The sequence below is a fragment of the Nyctereutes procyonoides genome, unplaced genomic scaffold, assembly GCF_905146905.1.
Source record: "Nyctereutes procyonoides isolate TBG_1078 unplaced genomic scaffold, NYPRO_anot_genome, whole genome shotgun sequence".
NCBI classification, from domain to species: domain Eukaryota; kingdom Metazoa; phylum Chordata; class Mammalia; order Carnivora; family Canidae; genus Nyctereutes; species Nyctereutes procyonoides.
In genome coordinates, this window is record NW_026575129.1 from 5,611,199 (window position 1) to 5,635,399 (window position 24,201).

General features: G+C 34.2%; 1 protein-coding gene across 2 annotated transcripts in view; it reads right to left on the minus strand.

Annotated features, from left to right (window-relative positions):
• SSBP2 (single stranded DNA binding protein 2) overlaps window positions 1-24,201 on the minus strand; it is a 283,441-nt gene that overhangs the window by 23,244 nt on the left and 235,996 nt on the right. For both annotated transcript variants that reach the window (XM_055342209.1, XM_055342208.1), the window contains 4 exons: window positions 19,462-19,529; window positions 13,033-13,081; window positions 2,674-2,709; window positions 785-839 (listed from right to left, as the gene is read on the minus strand). In XM_055342209.1, the coding sequence (XP_055198184.1) occupies window positions 785-839; window positions 2,674-2,709; window positions 13,033-13,081; window positions 19,462-19,529 (208 nt within the window). The remainder of the gene's footprint in view (window positions 1-784; window positions 840-2,673; window positions 2,710-13,032; window positions 13,082-19,461; window positions 19,530-24,201) is intronic.

Consider the following 24,201-nt stretch of genomic DNA (forward strand, 5'->3'; position numbering starts at 1 on the left):
CTGCTATTTCAGTATTAACCACAACAAATGAGTATCCCTCTATATAAATCTTAGGTTGTGTCTCTAATCATTTCTCATAGAAGGATTATAGAGGCAAGTGGTATGAACTATTTCATGGCACTTGATAGGTGTTGTCAGAGCCATTTTAGGAGGGCTGTACCACAGTAAACTCCCACCATTACAGTCTTCAAGAAACAACACATTTAATAGTCTATAATAAAGTCTCAAAGAGAAAGGAAAAAGCTATTTAAAATCTTCCTATGAAATGATTATAGAAATATTGAGACATTTTAGTTTACCAAGATTAAAACAAAAAAATACTCCTTCCACTACATAGTGACGTTTAGCTAATATATATACATACAGATGTGTAAGCATATCTACTGCCATGTTGGTAAGATAATGGTGGGTCTGATTAAACCTAATGGATCTATGTATTTCATGTGTCACTTATGCAGAATTTTTTAAGTTGTGAGATTTAGATTTTTTTTCACAGTCTCAAGGAATCTTTTTGTCAGATAAATTATTGGGCAATTCATATAGATTAACACCATTTGCATCCTGATTGTATCTGCTACCCACACAACAGGAATTTTCTACATGCTTAAAGTAATTGGACAATACTTACTGAAGAACCCTGTTTCTTCCTACTTGCTCCCTGTCATCTATTTCTATTACCATCAATGAGATAATGAATACTACTAACCTTCCATCATAACAATTTTTATATTTTGCAATTTATTCTAATAATCAAATGCCCATGTGGCTAGTGTGATTACAATACCTGCTGGACTAGGCATGATGGGTGTTCCTGGCGGCCCTCCACCTCCTGGAGGACCCTAAATAATTATACAAAATTTCAGTAAAAATAAGGCATTTCATGAAACAATATAAGGAAAAACAGAAGAAAAGTTAGACTTATCTATAATAATCCAATTTGAAAATCACAAAGGAAATATATTTTCTCCATAATTTATTTTCTTTGAATGTACAATCATTTCAATATTATGCAAATATAATTTAGCTTAAATATGTTGAGACTGTTTTGACAAGTTTCCAAAAACAATGAGCCTTTAACACTGATTTATTATTCATGACTTAATCACATCAGGTATAATGAGGTTAAGGAGAAACCATTTATTGGGGCCTTTACAAATCCATAAAACAGAATCATTCATGTGTATCTGTGATTTAGTTTATTATAATTTTCTTATGTTTTGTATCATGATTTTTTTTATAGAAAGCTAAAAACTCAAAGATATTCATATGTTTAAAAAAATACTGATGCTATTTCTTTCTCTATTGGTATCAACTATAACAGTTCCAGAGCATTGAACCTTCTGCTATCACAACAATTAGAAATGGGAGGCAGTGCTGACTAATGCTGTGGGTTACTAATCGATCTGAAATGGAAATTAGGTGATTCTAAGGTTAATTCAGTTATTTCAGACAACCAAAATGGATAACTCAGGCAAAGGGTTTTAGAATTTTTCAGACGTACAGTAATTAATCTGGATAAATTACTAAGTGGATACATTTGTACTTCATTCTGAATGTATAGACACAGCCCACTAATTATTTCAAATGATATATATACTATTTAAAAAATAATTTAAATTTCCTTTCAAATAAATTCATTAAACTATATATTAGGCTTATTCTCAAGTGATTTAGGAAAAAAAACAGGTTCTACCCACATCTTCTTACTTTCATTTTTGCTTCATAGTGAATGTGAAAAAAGTGAGGCTTTCTTAGTTTGTACAGCTTAAGAGGACACTGAGCCCTAAGTTCACAGATCCAAAAACAGTGTGTGCTTTTTACTACGCTCATAAAACATTATTTCTACGGAGAGTAAAATGCTCATCGATCTTCAGACCTCCTTTTTTTCCTACCCCAGTTAGCCGCCACCTCCAAAATTTCTTTAGGAAAGATTTTCCTTTTTATCATTTTATCTTTGCTCTTCTGGTAGGCATTTACTCCTAAATATAACAATTTATCTTCCATGGTCACCCCGAGACGTAGCAAGGATTATAATGTGATGATGGTGAAAAAGTCATTTGAAAGTTCAAGAACTCGTGTAAGACCTGTTAATTTGACTTGACGTGTGTATGAATTAGTGGAAAATTTTAACATGTACTAAATAATAGTAAGAAGAAAAATAAGTGTTTTCAATTTCTTAATTCTTTTCTTTTAAGAAAAAAATCCCTTAAAAGTCCCCCTGCCTCCCCACTCACTGCCAATCACTAGTCATTATTCTGATTCTCTTTATGATTGGGGGAAAAAGTTTAATGTCTTCCTAAACTTTGAGTGTGGTGAGTGGGGTGAGGGAAGGGATGTAGATTATTTTTCGGGAGAACTGCAAATTCAAGCTTATCATTGTGTAACTCGGGATGGCTTTCTTCATGATTGGACACAGTGTATTGTATTGGTTTACAGAAACATATGCTGTAGTAAAACACAGTACTCAGGGCAATTTTGGCCAGATTGATAACTGTTTCACTAATGAATATCAACATATGTAGTGAGGTTGGCAGACGAAAAACTCAATACATATCAGATGTTCACTTCTTGGCCAATACACAGGGGCTCTTCTTAACATCTGGACAACTATTTCATTGCCCAAATAAAACATAACATCAAATCTTATGAGCAAACAATCCCAAATGTACTTACTACATAATTCCCAGGAGATGCTGAAGAATATGGTATCTGGAACGTGAACAGGACAAAGAAATATATATTTTGATTCATGTGACAGTATGGAGACTTACCTAAAATGAACTATTTTCTGACTTTTATCAGATTTTAAAATGTATCACAAAGGATGCTGAAGAATAAAGGCATTTATACTGTAGGGTGCTAGAAAAATGAATAAATGCAACATAAATTTAAATTTATAAAAAAGAGTGGACTTATTAGGTCAAGAGGAATTTAGATGGAATTACAGCCTCAAGTTATACTGGTTTCAGGGCAGCTGTACTCACTGCTTGATACTAATGGCACTTGTTCTGTAATTAGAAAGATATATATTTGTGCAGCTAAAAACCAGAAACCAGAGTTTTCAAATTAATAGCTTTTACAGATGCAACTCCTAACTTATGTGCATTCTGGAGTACATTATTGTTATTTTTAAGATAGGTTTTAGGCTACTACATTCATGTGGTATGGGTCAATACTTTATCTACAGACCTCATGTTTCCCCCTTTCTTTTCTAATTAGCTACTAGAAAATAATATAATAAATAAATAAATGTAAAAAGATAATTTGTAGCGATCAGATATGGGTAACAAATTCTTTCTCTTCTAAATCAAGCTCTTAACCAAACTCTTTTCTAGAGATTACAGAGCATTAATACAACATTGTTGTCATAATTTAAGAAATGAAAACTATAAAACAGATACTTAAAACTAAGCCTTTGAGTGTGGAATATTAATAAAGAGAGCTAAATCCAAATATTTTCTTTTTTCACAGTAGCTCACTAGTTCACTTGCGTGAAAATTCTGCACATCCAGAGGAGATATTTTTGCATTATTCTGGAAAAGGCCAATAAACTACTACCTTCTTTGAGGCAGACAGCCAGAAATGGACCAACAGAGTAGTGAAAAGATGATAATATCTTTACTCTAAACCCTCACTCTATCTCAACACCTTCCATATAATTAAACATAAAAATAATATGAAACTATAAAGCAAGAAGAAGGAAGTATAACAAAGTTATGATTTTCCTTTGATGAATAATTCTTTGAGAGGAAATATTTAATATTATCTGAAAATTCTCTCCTTGTTTGGTGTCCATGCTTAGCTTTAAGCACGGACCACATGCCTCCAAGGCCCCTGCTTGGTCTGCCTACGGGTAATTCAGCCCTGTGGATGGTCATTACCAACCTACCCAGCATCACTAATGATGAGGATTACTTCTACTAGCAGTACTGAGATTTTTTTTTTAAGATTTTATTTATTTATTCATGAAAAACACAGAGAGAGGCAGAGACACAGGCAGAGGGAGAAGCAGGCTCCCTGCAGGGAGCCCCGATGTCGGATTCCATCCTGGAACTCTAGGATCCTTCCCTGAGCCCAAGGCAGACACTCAACCGCTGAGCCACCCAGGCATTCCGGGGTACTGAAATCTTGATGGCCAGTACATTTACTAAACTCAGTGGTTGAATACAACTTTGCTCTCCTGGGCCCCTTTTGGTTCATGATCTACCATCTTCTGCTTCTTATTATTTTAAATATGTGCATTTTCTCTCTCCAAATCACAAACTTATCTTTTGGCTCCAGTTTTCATCTCCTTATAACTTTAACATCGGGTCTATGTTCTTCTGCCTCTCTCTCTTGCATGCCATCATTCTTTATCAACTTCAAAATATGATCTAACCATTCTTTAAATCTTTGGAACTTAGGGGCGCCTGGGTGATTAAGCATCTGACTTCTTGATCTCAGCTCAGTTCTTGATCTCAGGGTCATGAGTTTAAGCCCTGCAGGAGTTCAAGCTCTGAATTCAAATAAACCTTTGGAATTTATACTTCACTGCCTTCCTTCACTTTACAATATACTTCCCTCTCCTCCATTTGTGCATATGGCTACATCCTAGAACTCTTTTTTTTTTTTCATCCTAGAACTCTTTACACAGAGATCTAAATGACTCTCTTGCCTGACATCCTTCTTATTCCTTAGGACACTCACAGATATTATTTTATATTCCAATCAGAATCTCCTTCCAACACAATTTTTCCATGTTTATTAAGTCCATTATTTCCCTATTAGTTTCCTACTAAAATGCCTCTGCCCCTCCCCACGCCACTGTCAGCATTTTGTTTCTCTCTCCAATATTTTAAATTCATTATCCTAAAGCCTACTTTGTTAATTTCCATCTCTTTGATCACCCCCCTAACCACCTTTTCTGTTTCACAGTAGAGATTTCCAGGAGAGAAATACAAAGCAAGGGACAAGTCCCAAGATACAATCATGTTCTCCTATTTCAATCTAGTCTTCACTAATATCTGGAAGCATTTTGGCTTGGCTTTCATGGAAGCCCTGAAGCATTTTAGTGGTGTAGCAGTAAACTCAACAAACTGTGGGAGAAAAAAGTCCCAATCTGTAGCATTTGCCAATTTATGTGGTGTGAATATTCCCACATGGAAGATTTCAAGCTACCAATGATTTAACAATTAGCTCAAAAAATCCTGCATAATTAACAATTGACTTTTGTGAGAGGGCTCTCATGGTGATTATAACATCCTGAGTTGCTAGTCTGCCCTGTTGTCATATGTTAAAGCTATCAAATTCTTGCTATACCTTCATCTTCAACTCAACACTCCATATTTATAATTAAAATTTTTATCCATTCATCCAGGTGGAAAAAAGATATTATTTTTGTTTGTTTCCAGAGCTAGTTCCTTCCAACCACCTCATTCTCCTAAGTCCTTGCTCCTTTTTAAATTTCTCCCTCTTCGTGATTCTTTCAAACACAGTTAAATACAATAAACACTTAAAAATACTTAAATTTGGGAAGCCTGGGCGGCTCAGAGGTTAAGCACATCTGCCTTCGGCTCAGGGCGTGATCCTGGAGTCCCGGGATTGGGTCCCACATTGGGCTCCCTGCATGGAGGCTGCTTCTCCCTCTGCCTGTGTCTCTGCCTCTCTCTGTATGTGTGTCTCTCATGAATAAATAAATAAAATCTTAAGAAATAATATTATAAAAATAAATAAAGATACTAAATTTATTACTTCATCTAGTTCAATTGCTTTCCATTAGTGTCCTGTCAAAGTTCTTTAATTTTGACTTATACTCATTGTTTCTACTTCAAATTCTTTCATGCTCTCATTAAAAGAAAAAGAGCATTTAGGCTTCTACGCCTAGCAGCACTTTACTAAACCTGTGCTCTTGAATGTTACCAGTAGTATCTGACAGCCTAGTGTGAGAGACAGAAAATATAATAATATAGTTAGAAGAATTATGTGGGTACAGAAGACATTTGAGCTGGGTAGCTGACTTACAGAGAATAAGTGACCACCAGAAAGACAAAGAGAAGGATCAACCTTGAAGGAAGGAAGGAAGGAAGGAAGGAAGGAAGGAAGGAAGGAAGGAAGGAAAAGAAAAAAGAAGAAAAGAACATGACAGTATATAGTTTATTAGGGAAATGGTACATAATCGTATACAGCTGGTACAGTGTGGTACTTAAAGGAAATTGAAATAAATGATAAGCATATATGGTCAGACTGTAAATGAGTTTCTGCTGTAGGAAATATGGAGTCACTGGTTTTAGAGAGACCATGTTCAAATTTATATTTTAGTAAGATAACCCTAGACGTAACATGGAATATGAATACAAGTTAGGAGTCTATTGCAAAAGGTTGAGGCAAGAGGTGATAGTGTTCTAGGCAGTGCTGATCAAGGTAAATTGGAGTAAGAAGATTTAAAAGACTTTTCACAAACGTCCTCGGCAGGGCATGGTGACAAATTAGGTGTGGTGGACAAGAGAAGGCCAAAATTAAGGCAATTCCTAGGTTTCCAGCTTGGTGAGTGGGTGAATAATGGTGCTACTAATTTATACGTAGGGAATTCAGGAAAGGGGACAAGTCTGGGGAAATATCCAACATGTTGAATTTGAAGGCACTGATAGACATTGAGGTAGATCTAAACAACAGATATTTAGAAATATACATCAAGAACTTATTAGAGATTAGGACTAGGGATAAAACTTCAACTGACTACATTTCCATTTTATGCTGGAAAATGATCTAATATTCTAGTAGATCAAGCGAAAGATTTAACATTCCAAAACAAAGCTCACTACCCTCTAAACCTTTTCTTTTATATTTCTAGCTGAGTTTGTGTTATTATTATTCTCTCTATACCTGGATTCAAAGACATGATATCACCCTCTCCTTTTTCTTTTCTCTTTATCCCCAAATGTAAGGTCAGCAAATGTTTTTGATTCTATATGTGAAATGCATCCCCATCATTCCTTTGATTACCACTCTACCTCAGGTTCTGATAACATTTTATAAAGCCATTGCTATAATCTCCTAACTTCATTTCCCTATTACATCAATTTTATATATGGCTAAAATATAGCTCTCTTCCACACAGATGACACAATTCAGATTTCTCTATTCAAAAGCCCTGACCACCTCATGGCCTTCATTTCCCCTTTACAGCTTTTTTTTTTTTTAAGATTTTATTTATTTATTCATGAGAGACACAGAGAGAGGCAGAGACACAGACAGAGGGAGAAGCAGGGTCCATGCAGGGTGCCCGACGTGGGACTCAATCCCAGGTCTCCAGGATCACACCCTGGGCTGAAGGTGGTGCTAAACCACTGAGCCACCCGGGCTGCCAGCTTTGTTGCCTTCTATGCCTTCCCAGACAATCGGTTCCCCTAGCTAATAATTTTTCTCCAAGCATCTCCTGCATTTCTTCTTTTATTCTTGTCCAAGCTTTTTTCCACCTCTAGTGTCCAAATTCTCCCAAAGTAATTAATCTCCTCCTGCCCCTCTCCAGACGCCATACAAAATATCCATTAACATGAGCTGAAAGATGAAATTGCAGATATAGAAGATAAGCAAGATCAAGGAGCTAAAAGATCAGAATCATGGAATTAGAAGAATTCTTTGTCAGATGAGAAAATTAAGGGCTATATATACTGTCTGGGTAAGCTAGACAGATAATTCAAGAGATGTGACCAATAAATTAAATATTCTGAAATATTCTGACTCCTAATGTCCATGACAGTATGACAGTAATACTGAAGCAGGGAAGAGTAGAGTAGCTGGAATTTTTTTTTTTCAATGGTTAGTAGCATTTTTGTTAAGTAGCTTTCTTCAACTGTGAAGTTTAAAACTACCTTAGAAGCACTGGCTTACTAGAAACCTCCCCAAGAGGGCAATGACAAGACATTAGCTATGCCAGTGTAAAGTTGAAAATATTCTATTACTTTTTAGTACTTTAAAAAAAAATGAGGATATACTTGTACAGCTATTTGTATTTCCCTTGGGCTTAATCACTATGATAGACTGTCATTTTTTTTTCTTAAAGGGATTTCTTCTTTGTTTTTACTGTCATATTAGTGAGTTGATAAATACAATGCTATATTGGATATTTGTAGCTTTTACTTAACCCCTCTTCTGCTAACAATTCCTTGAATTTTCTTTGGTGAACCATACCTCTTATTTTTCCATGTGGTTTGAGTGGGGCTTGGGGAGTGGGCCTGTGTGACCCTGACCAGACTGAAGAGCTTGTAACCTCAGGTCATAATTCACGAATGAGCGTATGACTCAAGCTAAACAAATCTAATTCAGTTAGTTATTCCCAATTTCTATGTTTAAGTGATAAAGCTTTGTGCTGAAATGAGATCTCTGAGGATATAAATCTGGACTTCCACACAGCCTTATTGTCAAGGAAAACAAAGGTAAATGATAGAGACCAGGTCCTGATGACATTATCTGGACCCTTGGAATCAAATACACCCCAAAACTAATTTATATCTGGACTTTTCAGATACATAATCCAGTGATATTCTCTCAATACGAGTCTGGTTGTTTGTCTATACCCTGTAATCAATTATCTCTAGACAAAGACAACTGAGATACTTTCAATAAAAGTGCTTGCTACTTAATGATTAGAATGTACCATAAAAGTAAATCCAAGTTCACAGTTCCTTTGAAAGATATAAAAAAAGGAACAATCATTGGTGGATTTGTAAATAAATTTTCAAATAAGAATCTAAGGCCAATATTGTAATGCTCAGGTTGAAGGAAGTTAAAAGTAGAAATCATTCTTCTATTCTGAACTATAAATATGAATTTATCCTTAAAAATGTTTCTTCTATGTTCCATGTAAAAGGGTGCCAAAATTTTTTACTGATTAAAATACTTTTACATGACACAACTGTGGACTGATAAAGATGAAGCAAATAAATAAATAATGTACATAATGTTAGGCAGACTTTTTGCTTTTAGAGAAGTGGAAAGTAGAAAGTCTAAAATAAACCCTGTGTTGGACTGAAACTGAAGCACCGGTATATACTCATGGTTTTAATACATATAGTAGATACAGAAAGATATAGATGTGTATGGTTATGTGCATGAACATACATCTATATCCTAGTTACATCGGTTGAGAGGCTCTAGAAGTCATATCACTCTGATGGGTTCTAAATATGACTCTTCACTAAAAGCAACCATGGCTTCTTAAAGACATGGCTGTGTCAGGACTAGCACTGGGAAAATATTAGATGAGCCTCAAGTGTTCAAAGAATAATGGAACACGTCAAAAGGACAAATGATCCAGCTTGAAGGGGTTCCTACTGGCTAAATCTGGAATGATTTTAGCATCAAAAACCTATTGAATGAAATAAGAGTCCATAAGTACATCTGATATACATGAATGAATGGGTGGAGAAAAAAGAAAAACTCTTTGTTATAGTAGAGATTCAACCGAAAAACGGAGAAGGAAAGACAGAATTAGAAATCAGCCATTTGGCAACCAACATAGCAAAAGACGATTTGGGCAAGAGTCATCAATGGATACTAGCAGACGAAATTATAAGGAAGAAGAGGATATTTACAGTCATTTCAGTGTAGGTTTCCACAAGTTAATAATTACAAGAGGAAAAACAGCAACTTTACAGTAGAGAAACCTGATAAGCACCACCGTTAACTAAGGGATCAGAGTTAACTCCACAAGCAACAGGACAAATCACCATCACACACTTCCTAAAATAGTGCATTGAGAAAATCACGACATTCTACTTCTGTGGCATCCCTACCAAATATGTATTACCTGAATCTAATCATGAGGAAACATCAGAGAAAAAACAAATTATAGCAAATTCTACAAAATAACTGATTTGCATTTAACAAACCTGCAAGGTTAAGAAAGACAAAAAAAAAAAAAAAGTTGAGAAGCTGTCCTAGATTAAAGACCAAAAGACACAATGGATAAATGTGACAAGTGAACTGGGATTTTCTTTTGTTACCAGGGACATTGCAAGGACAACTGGTGAAATCTGAGTGAGGTCTGCAGATTAGAAAATAGCATTTCATCAACGTTTATTTTCTAATTTTGATTTTTATTGTAGTAATGAAAGATAATGTATTTCCTTTTAGGAAATAGATACTGACATATTTGGGGGTAAAGGATCATCATGTCAGCAACTTAAATACAGCTCAAGTGGTTCAGGATAAAATAGGTATATGCAGAGAGAAGAAATCATAAAGCAAATGTGGTATTACTTTAACACCTGGGAATCTGGGTGAAGGGCACCTGGGAATTCTTTGAGCTACTCTTGCAACTCTACTATAAATCTGAAGTTATTTTGATGTAAAGATTTAAAAGAATAAAGACCAGTATGTGAAACATATTTGGAAACAGCAAAAACAAAACAAACAACTACTTTAATATGGGGGCCTAAAGAGCCAGAGACTTACTGTACTGATACAAAATAAAAAGTGTTTGTAATTAAAAAACATGGACAAGAAGTCTTAGGAATTTGGAAATCAAAACAGTACAGATGAATTGTCACTAGGATATAATCAACAGTAATTAGGGGGGAAAATCCCTCTTTAATACTTTTTGCTTTGTTTCATGTAAGCCCTATGTTTTTGCCAGAAAGTCATCAGGTTTTTTATGATTTTTTTTTTCTTGTTCTCAAAATGATTCATTCTTCAGAGGACTGTTTTGCCTTTCTCAACTCAGGATGATGACCCCCTTTCTTTTTCTGAAGAGAAAGCTGGTGGCCTTTCCCATTTTTTCCCTACACACATTTCTTTGAGGGAGGGGGAGAGAGATCCACATGTGATAGACATTAACACAAGGGATTGTTTGCGACTCTATTACTTCACTGCATGTGTGCTGGTCAAATGGCCACTCACAAGGACCACTGCGTGGTGGTCTCATATGCACACCTCCTACCCTAATTCCTAGTGTTCCTCAGGGGCTAAAGCAATGCAGAGTGGCTGACTTGTTACAGTACACTCTCCTATCCCCGGTGCTCGGGTCCATGAAATTCTGAAGAGGTAGAGTACATAGAAACTAAAGGTCACCAGAATGCAAAACTTTCTCATTTCTGCCTTTTATCCAATCCTCTTACCTGGATAATATAACTGCTCGGTACAATGCACCATTCTCAATACCAAATCCTGCTCACTTTCCTAGGCAGCTTTTGGGGGATAGAGTCTCCAGGTGAGTGTGCAAAAGGAGATACTGCTGAAGGCAGACAGTGGTGGGAGTGAACTGCACTTGGCTGCCTGCAACAGGCATTAGAGGGATAGCTGGTAGAGCTGACCGTGAGGAAGAAGAATCTTATTTCTAGGTGGGAAGGCTTACATAGTTAAGGTGCACTATCGATGGTGCTTTTTATAATTCAGTTTAAACAGAAGTGCAGATCCTAGAAAGTCTTTCCAGATTCTGGCAATAGGAAGATTGTCACAGTTTTCAGTGTTATAAAAAATTGTTTTTTTCCTGTATCTTTATGGATATTTTAATAGAGAGTTGAAAGAACTGTTATCTCGAGCTGCTAGCCAGATGCCATTTTAAAGTGAAATTGTGAATGAATTTGAAAGGCATATAGCAAGAAGCAAATAGAAATGTGACTTCTTCAAAAGTATAAAGCAAAAGAAAAGAATTTTAGAAGATAAAGATATTCACATTATAACATAATCTGGCAAAACAGTATTTTAGAAAGATTTGTTGAGATAAAATAGTACACTGAAGACACAAATGAAAGCAAGATCATCACTTCTCTCCATCCCAAATGCTATTTCAATTAGCTGTTGAAACTAAGAGACAGGAAGATAAATAGTTTTTTTCTCTAAATATATGAATTGCTTACTTAATTGAGAAGAAAGTGGGTCTGCCTCAGAATAGTGATGAGTTTAGGATGATTCCTCCTACACCACACATACTTCGCCTTAAATTTTCTTGAAGTTTAAACTAACCTTGAATATTGGATCAGTTTCATGTTTATTTAACATTAAGGCCACTGCCCATCAATGAAGTTACCTCTGTGCATATTAGTAAAAGGCATTCCTGCTGGGCAGATACGCATAGACTTTCTAAGTAGAACACAAGCTATATTTTAATACCCTACTGACTCCCTTGAGTGAGGAAACTTTGTGCAGTGCACACTACACAAAATTACACAGCAGACCTCTCTCACATCCTGAAGAAACTCAGATTTCAAAGTCAAGAAGGGAAAACATCACCAGGATTATTAAATTAAAATCATATTAATTTTAAGACTGAAAGCTTAGTTTTCAACTTGTGCATATATTTGTGATATTATTAAGAGAGAAAAATATTTGTGCAGTCAAACCACTATCACAAAACATGTGAGGAAAGAGATACATAGACAGATGTGTAAAAATGTCAATTTAGCCAACAGGCACAGGACAAATATGTACCCGCTTCCTGGCATAGTAAGAGAGCAAACCTAGGTTTAACAGTACAATAAATATAATCATAATAACTCTGATGGAGATTGAGGTTATCTAGCAAAAGTGATTATTATACTTATTTTAGAAGATCAAATCATTTTATGATAAATATATATTACAATAAATATAGGCTACTACAGTATACTTAAATCACATTTTGTTTTATTTTTGGAAGTCTGTAAATCTACATAGAATATATGTTTACATTAGATGATGAAGTGAAAAAATCACATACAAAAATTATTCATATTTAAAAATAATATATGCAAAATATATTTTTGAATGATTACTTTAAAATTTTTTTTAGAATTTTATTTATTTATTCATGAGAGACACACAGAGAGAGGCAGTGACACAGGCAGAGGGAGAAGCAGGCTCCATGCAGGGAGCCTGATGTGGGACTCTATCCCAGGTCTCCAGGATCACACCCTGGGCTGAAGGCAGCACTAAACCGCTGAGCCACCCGGGCTGCCTGAATGATTACTTTTTAAAATAAGTTAATATAACCAATTGCAGGGCTTTCAAAAGCAACAAATTTTTGTTGTTAAATGCTACGAAGTGTAAAGAAAATTTTAAAATACATATACTCACTGAATTGGCATTTGTTGGATTTGGCCAAGGTCTACCACCACCTGGACCCCTATAAGACAATATGATAAATGAAATTTTAACCTATGCTTTGAATGTTTCACAATAAGCAATAACAAATCATGCAGTATAACATTTGCAGTTCAGTTACCATGCAGTTCTAGTTCAACACTGAAATTACTTTCTGTATTTTCATAGCTTTTTTAGTTCTTTTTTTCTAAAGATTTACTTACTTATTTTTAAGAGAGAGAGAGGGAGAGCACATGAGTTGGGGAGGGGCTGAGAGAGAGGGAGAGAGAGAACCTCAAGCAGACTCCGCCCTCAGTGTGGAGCCAGATGCAGGGCTCTCAATCTCACAACCCTGAGATCATGACTTGTGCTGAAACCAAGTTGTACGCTTAACTGACTGAGCCGCCCAGGCGCCCTAGCTTTCTTACTTCTTAAATCAAAAGATTTGGTTCCTCCACAAAATAGTTTTCTTCCCAAATCAAACTACTTTGGGTAGGTCTAGTTTTAAGTTCAATTATTGTGATAAACACTAAAAGTGATAGTCACCTTTAAAAGTAAATATATGTATATATATCTAAATCATTATGAAAACACACTTATGATGCAAAAAGCATGAATTATAAATTAAACATAAACTATAATCCCATGACATAAATAAAAGTGCCACCAGTATCCCATTCAAAATTAAAATGAAATTACTTTAAAATATCAATATATGTAAAATGATTGCTCTTATTAAACTATAAATAAACATACAGAAAAGGTGACTAAAGTGGACTCCTTTTAAAAAAACACATAGAATATCACAGAATATATATTGTGACTTTGTATGTTATTTTATATCAATCTATCTTTCAGTGCTACTGACAATTTAGTTACTTTTAAACAAGGGAATCACATTTCTTGTTTTCATAATTATAGTTTAAGACAGTGGCCAGAGTAAATCCTGGGAAAAACAGGAAGTAATCTATGTCAACATATGTCAGTAAATTACTTCATTTTAGGGTGGTGGATAATGTTTTGTATTCTATAGCTTAGAAGGACATAAATATTTTAAAACAAAATTAATGTCTAATTAAGTGAAAAAGGTCTCTTGTCCTCATGCTTTAGTATTAAGTATACCTGAATAAATACTGCTTGATAAAAAGTAGACCGCTGTCAGCAAGTCCTCTGTAATTAGGGTCACTGAAAATTCCCTTTTCCCTCTAATTGCAGTAGAAAGTGGAAATTTTTAATTAAAAAAAAAAAAGTCCCTGGATTCTTATTTTAGGGACCTTAAACTTGAAATTCTACATGTTAGATAGAAGCTCTCCAAGTTAGCTATATTACTTGGACAATTAAGAACTGTTTTCCATTTTGTTTTGGAATTCCCCAGGGATATAAATAGCAGGGAAGTACATGAAAATTCTGTCTTTGGGCTCTGTTAGGGTGCCCAAATACAACTTTCTCCAATTCTGCTTGAGGAATAAAGAAGAAAATAAGATGCCAAAGAGGAGTTAGTCAAAGTGTTGTGCACAGGGAAAAGGTTAGGGGCACTTGTACTGTCTCTGGAAAGTGGTGCCTCTTTAAGATGGTGATAATGATGATGATTTTTACAATTAAATACTGGAACACTTTAGAAAGATGATTTTACATATACAATTCAATCAATGTCCTCATGGACAGAAAGTGAGGTAAAACATAGGATATGTATTGACAAGTGAAATATTTTACTTGTTTGATATTAATCCACATCATTTGTTTGATGCTAAATAAAATATAGTAATGAGATTGGGAAATATTTATTTTAAAATAGCATAAAAATACTATATCCAAATCATGGCAAAAATTTGTGCACAATGACGTTATGTCGACAATGATCTCATATAATTTTAAAGTATTATTACTATTTTAAGATTTTATTTTTATTTATTTGTGAGAGACACACACACAGAGAGGCAGAGACACAGGCAGAGGCAGAAGCGGCTCCATGCAGGGAGCCGGATGTAGGACTTGATCCCGGGACCCCAGGATCATGCCCTGGTATGAAGGCAGGTGCTAAACTGCTGAGCCACCCAGGTGTCCCTTGAAGTATTATGTTTAAAACAGCGTTGTTTGAATAAGATTAAATATAATAATTCACCTACTTAAAAATCATTTAATGTTAGATTAACATGCTGAATTAAATGTTAAGTAACTAAATATTTTACTTAAATAATAGCATTAAATTAAATGTTAAATGTTACATTTGTTATCAGTAACAATACCTTTTATGCATTTCAATTATTTGATAGATACTAATTTAGTCTCAGCACACTATTTCATATTAAATTGCATTTTAATGATAGGTTAAATATTAATAATTCTTATGGATAAGCTAAATTTCTTCCAATATTACCATTGAGTTTGAAAACATTTTAAGTTTCACAAATAGTGCTAAATAAAATGGGGGTTATATTAGTTAACAGTTCTTTTAAAACAATTACTAAGTTCAGAGGCACCTATATGGCTCAGTCAATTGAGGCGCCTAACTCTTGATTTTGGCTCAGGTCATGATCTCAGTGTTGTGGAATCTAGCCGCAAGTCAGTCCCCACACTTAGTAGGGACTCTACTTGAGATTTTCTCCCTCTCCCCCTCTTGCTCTCTCTTGTTCTATCTCTCTCTCACACAAATAAATAAATCTGAAGAAAAAAACAAACTTTAAAAAAAAAAAGAACAATTCCTTAAGTGCAGTCATTCCCACTTCTTTTGAGTACCATCAATATTATCAAGAAAGTAACCTACAAACTGTAACACAGGCATTATTTTGAATGGAAATTTTTTTAAAGATTTTATTTATTAATTCGTGAGAGACAGGGAGAGAGAGGCAGAGACATAGGCAGAGGAGGAAGCGGCTCCCTGTGGAGAGCCTGATGTGGGACTTGATCCCAGGACCCTGGGATCACAACCTGAGCTGAAGGCAGATGCTCAACCACTAAGCCACCCAGGTGCCCCTGAATGGAAATTTTTATATAGGTATAGTTTCAAGTAGAATCAGGGTAGCCTCATTTAAAAATAAAGTGAAAAACAGAATTTAAAAGAACTATGTATTTTTTGGTAAGGGTATACAGATATGATGAAATCAAAGCACTATGATTACTATAGAGAACAATTCTCTTTTGTAATACATTTTATTTCAAAATAATAACTACCCAAATTTTATCATTCTATAGGATAAACAGGAAGATCTAGATCCTTTGAAATCCTTTGTCCTCTTAGTTTCTATTAAATACCAACATATACAAATTTGAATTAGAAATATTGTAATGCTAAATCCTAAATTCTTTGGAAATTTGTAAAAATGTAGTTTATTTATTGTTTTTTTTTAAAGATTCATTTATTTGAGAGAGAGGGAGGGAGTGGAGGCAAGGGGCAGAGAGAGGGAGGAAGAGAACCTCAAGCAGACTCCACTGAACACATAGCCCAATGCAGAGCTTACTCTTATGACCCTGAGATCATGACCCGAGTTGAACTCAAGAGTGGGATGCTTAACTGACTGAGCCACTCAGGCACCCCTAAAAATGTATTTAATTTAGAAATATAGTTTCTCTAAAAAATTATCTATAATGAATTTGAAAATATTTACATTGTGGTTATAGTTTTTTTTTTTTAATTTTTTTTAAATTTATTTATGTTAGTCACAGAGAGAGAGAGAGGGGCAGAGACACAGGCAGAGGGAGAAGCAGGCTCCATGCACCGGGAGCCCGACGTGGGATTTGATCCCGGGTCTCCAGGATCGCGCCCTGGGCCAAAGGCAGGCGCCAAACCGCTGCGCCACCCAGGGATCCCTGGTTATAGTTTTAAATTCTACTTTAAATTACTGAAACTGATATTAAAAATATAGTAACAGAGAAACATTAAAAGTATAGTTTTAATTTTAGATGACACTACATATAATTTATCCTGAGTTTATAGCACAGAAATGTAAAAATTGTATAAGAATAAGCATTTTCTCTGGAGGCAACCAATATTTCTTTATTAACATGACCAAACTTTTGTTCCAAATAGTTTGCCAGTTAGAATACAGTATTTAATTACTTTAGTGAGCACAGTTGGATATTATTTTTAATTGTCATTATACTTTCATGGCAAACAAGAAAAAGAGACAAGCTAAAGAAAACTCATCCAGATATGATTCTCTGGCAGTTCCACCTGATCCCAAAACACAAATATCTTAGACTGTTAAAGTCATAGTTAAAATAACACTATTCCAATGCTTTTTCCTTTAATTTTTAAGTTACCCAACATAAAAACGTGAAGAAAGCACAAATGCCAGTTAGAAATACTTATTTGCCATAACAGAGTAAGATGTAGTATCTTTCTCTTAAAGATACTAAATTATGAAGTGAACTTCAATGAAGTTTACTCTATTGAGTACAATGAACAAAATACATTTTATTTTTTCATGTCTCTTTAAATTCACTCTCGCTTTGTTGGGGCCAATATCAACACAATAATTTGCTCTGGTTGGATCTTCCATACTTCAGAACTTCCTTGTTAGAAGGAAATCTTTACAAATGTAAATAAGGAAATATTTACAATTTCATTGTTCCTTAAGAATATCCTAATTTAGAGAAAACTGGAAATTATGTAAGACTACAAGTAAAAGTCAAGTAACAAATAATGGAAACCTGAATCTGTAAGGTTTAAAGGTTCTTTAAAAACCAGAAATTGTATGAACAGTGCAATATTATGTAATAAAAAATATTTTAAAGCATCTTGGTATATTTAAATGAGAAACCCAAATTCAAATATCAACAAAATGATCATATTAAGAATTTGAGCTATATTTTTAGTGTTCATAATCTAGGGAATTTAATGTACCCATTAAATGTTTATGTTTATCTGTTTAAGTGTATGTGAGAAAGAAACTAGACAATTTTAAGCAGCTGAATCTCTTAATGGTTACATAAAAATAGCTTTTTTCTCTATACTAATAAAAATAGGTTGATCTAAAGTTGACCACATGGCCAATTATAGTGAAATGTAATATACAAAATGATTAGATACAGTCTTAATATTTAATGATAAATCTAGATTGATCATAATTCAAAGTGTATACCTCCTATGTCTATACACAGTATTCAAAATTATATTCCCTGAAAGCTGTTGCATTTTAAAGTCAGAATCTCAGGTAGATAAATTTTATATATATCTAAATCCTATTGGTAAGAGTTATAGCGTTTGATATAAGCATAAAATATCACTTCTTTTTGTAACAACCATTAATAAAGGCTAAGCCTTTAAGGGATTTAAGAAAAGTCAGACTTCATGTCTACCCATTTTTACCTTAAAAGTGAAAAGATGTGATAGGAAAATTTGACCTACTTTTTCCCCCTTGTTCTGTTAGTTTTGAGTCTGGCTCATACCCACTTATTAACCTATTTTCTATTTTAGGCAAAATTACTTTCCATGAAAATGGATTCAGAAACTCACAAAAATCCCTATCTATATCAAAAGAGCTTATCTCATTATATCTTCAATGCCATTAAGCGATAGCAGAGTTATCTAATTTGATATGTAAATAACCAAAACATGGACAAATGGGAAAATATATTAGAGGTAACTACCCACAACCTTATATGGAACAGTCTCATTATTTCTGGTAAGCTTTCTTTAGGCCACAACATGGAATTGATCCTTTAGTAAATTAATGAAAGTCACGAACAAGCACCTGGTGTAGGTGGAACTTTGTGGGCAAGTTAGCTAATGAAAAATAAATAAAAATTCCTTAATGGCCGGTATTATTTTGGGTATTTAGAAATGACTCTCTTTGGGCTTCAAAGGCCTTTTCAGTAAAAAAAAACAAACCAAAACAACCAAAAAAGTGTTAGTTTGCTCCTTATCCAAGCATATCCATTTTAGTTTTCAAACAAAAATTCACCCTGTATTATGGCAAGTTCTTTAATATAGAAGATACTACCAGAGAGAATTCTTGCTGGGTTAAAAGTGGTCCCAACAAAGCAAAAGTAAAGACTCAGAATGAAAAACTTTCAGGGATTAATATATATCTGTGAAAATGAAGTTAGTAGCAATTGCTTCTATGGAGTTAAGTCTCCATCTTGGTGCCAGCATCTCTTTATAGTTTTATACAGACTATATATGGAGACTATGTGCTTATTTATAAAAGACTAATTTTTTATTAAATAAAGGAAACATAAAAGTGTGGCTAAAAGTTGGCATTTGTCATCTGAAAACGGAAAAAATTAAAGGTTGCAGTGGAAGGAAGAAAACAGTTTGTTGTAAAAATGAAGCAAACACTACAGCCCATGTTTAGTTCATTTACACTAGTTTCATCTTATACTACACAGAAATTGAGAAGCTCAAATTGTATTACAAATTAGTGGGACTGTAAGAAGACAGAAAATAGAACACTAAACAGGATAACATAGCATTTTGCTTACATGTTCATTCCAGGCATTCCGGGGCCACCTAAAGCATTCAGGGGGGGTCTCATTGCACCTCCATAGTTCTGTAATGATAACCAAGGGTCAGACTACCACAAAACAAAAAAACAAAACCAAAGAGGAGGGGGGAAAGAAAGGAGAGCAGGTTAATGATTTCCCTACATAACTCCTGACTGGATAGGCCTGTGCAATTCATTCTCTGAAGGGTCCACTCTTGGACTATTGCTTCTATCTTAATAATTACTTTGGTCTGTGTCTTTTTAAGAACTACATAAGTAGGTAAGATCATTGGGGCATGTTAAAAGGTTAATATATAGTTGCAATTAAAATATTAACATATCCTTATGAATTTCCCAATGTCTGTACGACAGACTTTTTCAAATAAAACATTTTGTAAATCCAAAACTGTTTTTAAAGAACAGACTTAGCCAGGATGTTTGAAATTTCCAGACCAAGAACAATTACATAAAGCCTGAAGGAAAAAAAACCCAACAGGTGAACCCAACATAAGAAAGTTGAATGCAAACTTCGGTTCGCAAAATATTATGTCCCATAGAGAGATGTACTAATATACAAATACACAACAATATATGGAAATGAAAATACACTTAAAATATGTATACACAAATTATATCAATAGGCTTCTGTCAATATCTCTTACATACATTCAAAGGAGAAAAACATTTTAATGTTTTAACATGCATGTCATATTAGCTTACTTTAGTTTCCATTACGGCCAAAAGATTGATTTTAACATCCTCATGTTAATATATTTTGACACTATCAACTGTTTTTATGCTTGGCTTTCTGACAGCACTATTCCTCTAACTTTTCTCATTTACACTTTTTCAATTTCTGTTGTTGGCTCCTTTTCTTTTGCTAACTCTTTAAATGTTGTTTTTCTCCAAGTTCTAGCTGTAGCATTCTTTTTAATAAATACATATTTATGGGTAATCTCATCTGCCACTACTAGTTCAGCAACTATTTAGGAATCCTGAAGGTTGTGTCATCTCTCCTAAGCTCCTAGATGACTCCTATGTTGAACATCACTTGGATTGTTTCCATCTGGACACTGCCTCATGTTCAACATATCTAAAAGTAAACTCAATGTTCTCTTCTCACAACTGCATTCTTCATATCGCCTCCATATTTCCTCAGTCACTTCTGTGGCATCGCCTGCCACACAACAGTCCAGGCTAGGAACCTCTGGGAGTTCAGTGATGTCTCTTCTTGTTATTTCAATTCCTGCACCCAGGCAGTTATCAAGGTCTCTTGATTCTACCTGTGAAATAGCTCTTGGAGTAGCACTTTCCTTCATATCACTAATCTTTTTGTTTACTGATACTAATGTACTGTCCTCATTGGTCTCTCTGACTTAACCTTTCCGCCTCCCAATCTATTCTTCATGCTGCCTCCAGAACTATGGCTTCTAAAACTCAGTCCTATTTGTGTCACCTAGAAGCCATGATGACCACACTGGCTAACAAATACCTACTCCTCAGCATGGCTCTATGATGGCATTCAGAGTTCAGTCCTAACCTGTATTTCTTGTACACATTTCCTGTAATCTTTACCTACTCTCAGCTACACCCTCCAGCCTACTGGATTTCTTGTGGTTCAGAAACACACAGTATACTTTTTACTCATGGTAACTCTTAGTGTGGCCTCCTGTGTAGTAGGTGCTAAGATGACAAGGAAATATTCAATGAGTCTATTAATTCCAGAGTGTAGCCACAGTATATAAATAAATTACTAGTTACATGCTCTTCTCATTGTTTATTTACTTTCAGGAAAATTTATTTAAATATCCCAATTGTATGTGCTAAAGGATAGAATGGCTTCTATCCATAGTTGAGTCATTAAAAGGACAGTTACTTCCCTTAACTTCTGGGTCAAGCATGGCAATGGCAGCAGCAATATTAGCAAGAAGTTTCTGAGAAGAAAGTTAGCCATTGGAAACAAAATCTGGATGGTGATGTATAATAAAAATGCTTCAAAAGAAAAGTCTCCTTTCATTTTTGGTCTTAGAAGATCTGTTTCATTTTATCAAGGAAAATATTAGTTTTCTTTATAGCTCTGGACATAGAAAGACATTGGTTTGAACTTCTGTTGCCACTGCCCCATTTCCTCTGCCCTCTTTGGATATGTGTGATCATGGGCCAATCATTCCTCAATGATTAGTTCAACCTAATTTCCTTATCTGTAAAGTGATATCATGTCCTTTACTAGCTTGTTGGAGGATAAAGCAAAGTCATATAAAATACTATCATTGTGTTTGGTGCATTAAAAGCATGATACTTGGTGCTCAAAATTTGTAGCTGCTAACTCTTGTCACCAATAATAATGGACCAACTTATATGAGTCCTCTTCTCATCAGCTTCCCTTGAGCCTTCAACCCTCGCAGAATTACATGCTTGTTTATGTACTGATTCCCTGACAGAGTATGCATATTTCTTTTCTAGATTTTTTCTACTGCATAATACTTTTTCTTTACATATTTGTGTCTCCTGCTAAACAATAAGTACCTTGAAGGTAGGATCTGTTTTACTTATCTTGGTATATCCAGTGCTCAAGTGTCATGGGAAATTAGTAAGAAATTATCCAATACATAATTTGATAGGTTTACAAAATATTTCCATTTTGTGAATAATCTGAAGCAAAAGAAAACAGGAAGATAAGAAAGAATAACAACTGCCTTTCCAAGTGATATCAACAAAGGCAGAATGGGAAGAGCTAATTTAGAATCACTGAATTTTAAAGCGGATGGCAGCTATATAATTCCATCTGGCTTAATCTCTTTCCCAATGCAATGTTCCTGACAAAATGGCTGTTCAGATTCTGCTTGGAAAGTTTATAAAGAGTTTTCCCATGATTGGGCAGTTTACTTTCTAGAAAGTTCTCCCCTTTACTGAGCCAAATTCTACCTCTCTTAAATTTGAAATACAGAATCAGTTAACTCTCTCTTTACATGAGAGCTTATTATGTATTTCCAATCTCACCATTTCTCTACCTCAGGTATTTGATTTGGAATTCATGATATGTTCGTACTATATACAACTCATTTATCCTTCAGATTTCTGGAGGAACTAAAACTAATATTGGATAGTCTTGCTGCATTTTTCTGTTAATCATATGTAACCCGGTAAGCAGAAGAACACAAATAAGCTAGGTGTATCTTATTACAAAAGAAGTAGAAAAATGTCTTCAAATATGGTATTAAGTAACATATTTTTCTTGATTAAATAGATAATTATATGAACTACCACAGATCTTAAACTTAAAATAGGTAAAGGAGTGGGAAAAATATGCCAAGATTTAGAGCAAACTTTTGTTTCTTCATTCATGATAAGTACTAAGCACATGTTTACTATGTTCTAGGTGTGCACTGGCCTAAATCAACATTATCTAAGAATTGTTAGATTGTATATATTTCTCTGGTATAGGGATTCAGTTGTTCAGATAGATAACTACTTTCTTAAGCATAAAAAAACATGGAAATAACATCTACGATAAAAAAGATGTGTTTTATGTTTGTATATAAAGCTAGAAACAACATTTCAGAAACTATTTCTATAATTCAACTAGAGAAAAGCAGACATTCTGTTCTTGAGTAGCATCTGTATGGTTATAATATCTACTATGAGAATTGTTTTTTTATCATCTTTCAAGAAACACAGATAACCTTTATACAAATTTCACAGTTTATAATGTGTATATTTCACATACCAGGTATTATAGGTAAATATCTCATAATCCCTCATTCCAAATTATTTTTTTCTCACATTTTACCTATTCTACCCTTCATATTAATTCCCTTTTCATTTAGGTACATAGTATATGTAGTTTCCTTTAACTTTTACACTCTGTATATTGTGATTTAAAGAAGTTATTATAGGTAGTTCTGGTTTCTGAGGTTAATTCAAATCAAAACACCTTATTGCCCTCAAATTATGAAGAAATAGATACCAAGGATACAAATCCAAATGGCAGAAATAAACTACTCTTTTTGAGTTTGAAAATACAAAGAAGTAATTCACACTTACATCATAAACTTGAGTATTAAAACTCATCAGTAAGAGATGACTCACCAGAAACATGTTTTCTTATTTTCTATTATAATTTATTTACAACACAAAGCACATGTACATACAGCTAAATATTTATAAAACATAAAGGCTAGTATGCTTTCCATTTCTGCATTTTCAAATGAGATCTAAGTGTTCATATAGCTTAAGTAACCATTGGTGTATCTTTCAAACACTGCAGAACTGACTCTTAAATCAGACTCTAGTTTTTAAAAGTACTGAAAATATTGGTTTGGGATGACAAAAGCTTAAAGAGCAGCTAGCTTAAAAATCAATGAACTGCATGAAGAATGATAACTAAATTGTAGGCATCATATTTTTATGTGTATTTAAAATGTATCTATTATGGAAATCTTTTGGGAAAGATATCCTTCAAGTTCTGTATAGACAAAATTGGCTTAGTTCATTAATGACTAAAATATATATTCAGTCAATGAAATATCCTATAGATCCTATAAATTCTAATTGCTCTTAATAGCTTCTGATGGTTGGTCACATAAATCATCAACCCTAACATAAGCTGACATAAAGAAAATTAATTTAAATATGTAAATGAAGAGTTTTTTTAATCAAGAGTTTTATAAGAAAATACATAAGAAATAACTGAGCCTAAATAAAAGGAATTATTTTTTTGTGGCTCTAAGGATGTCAC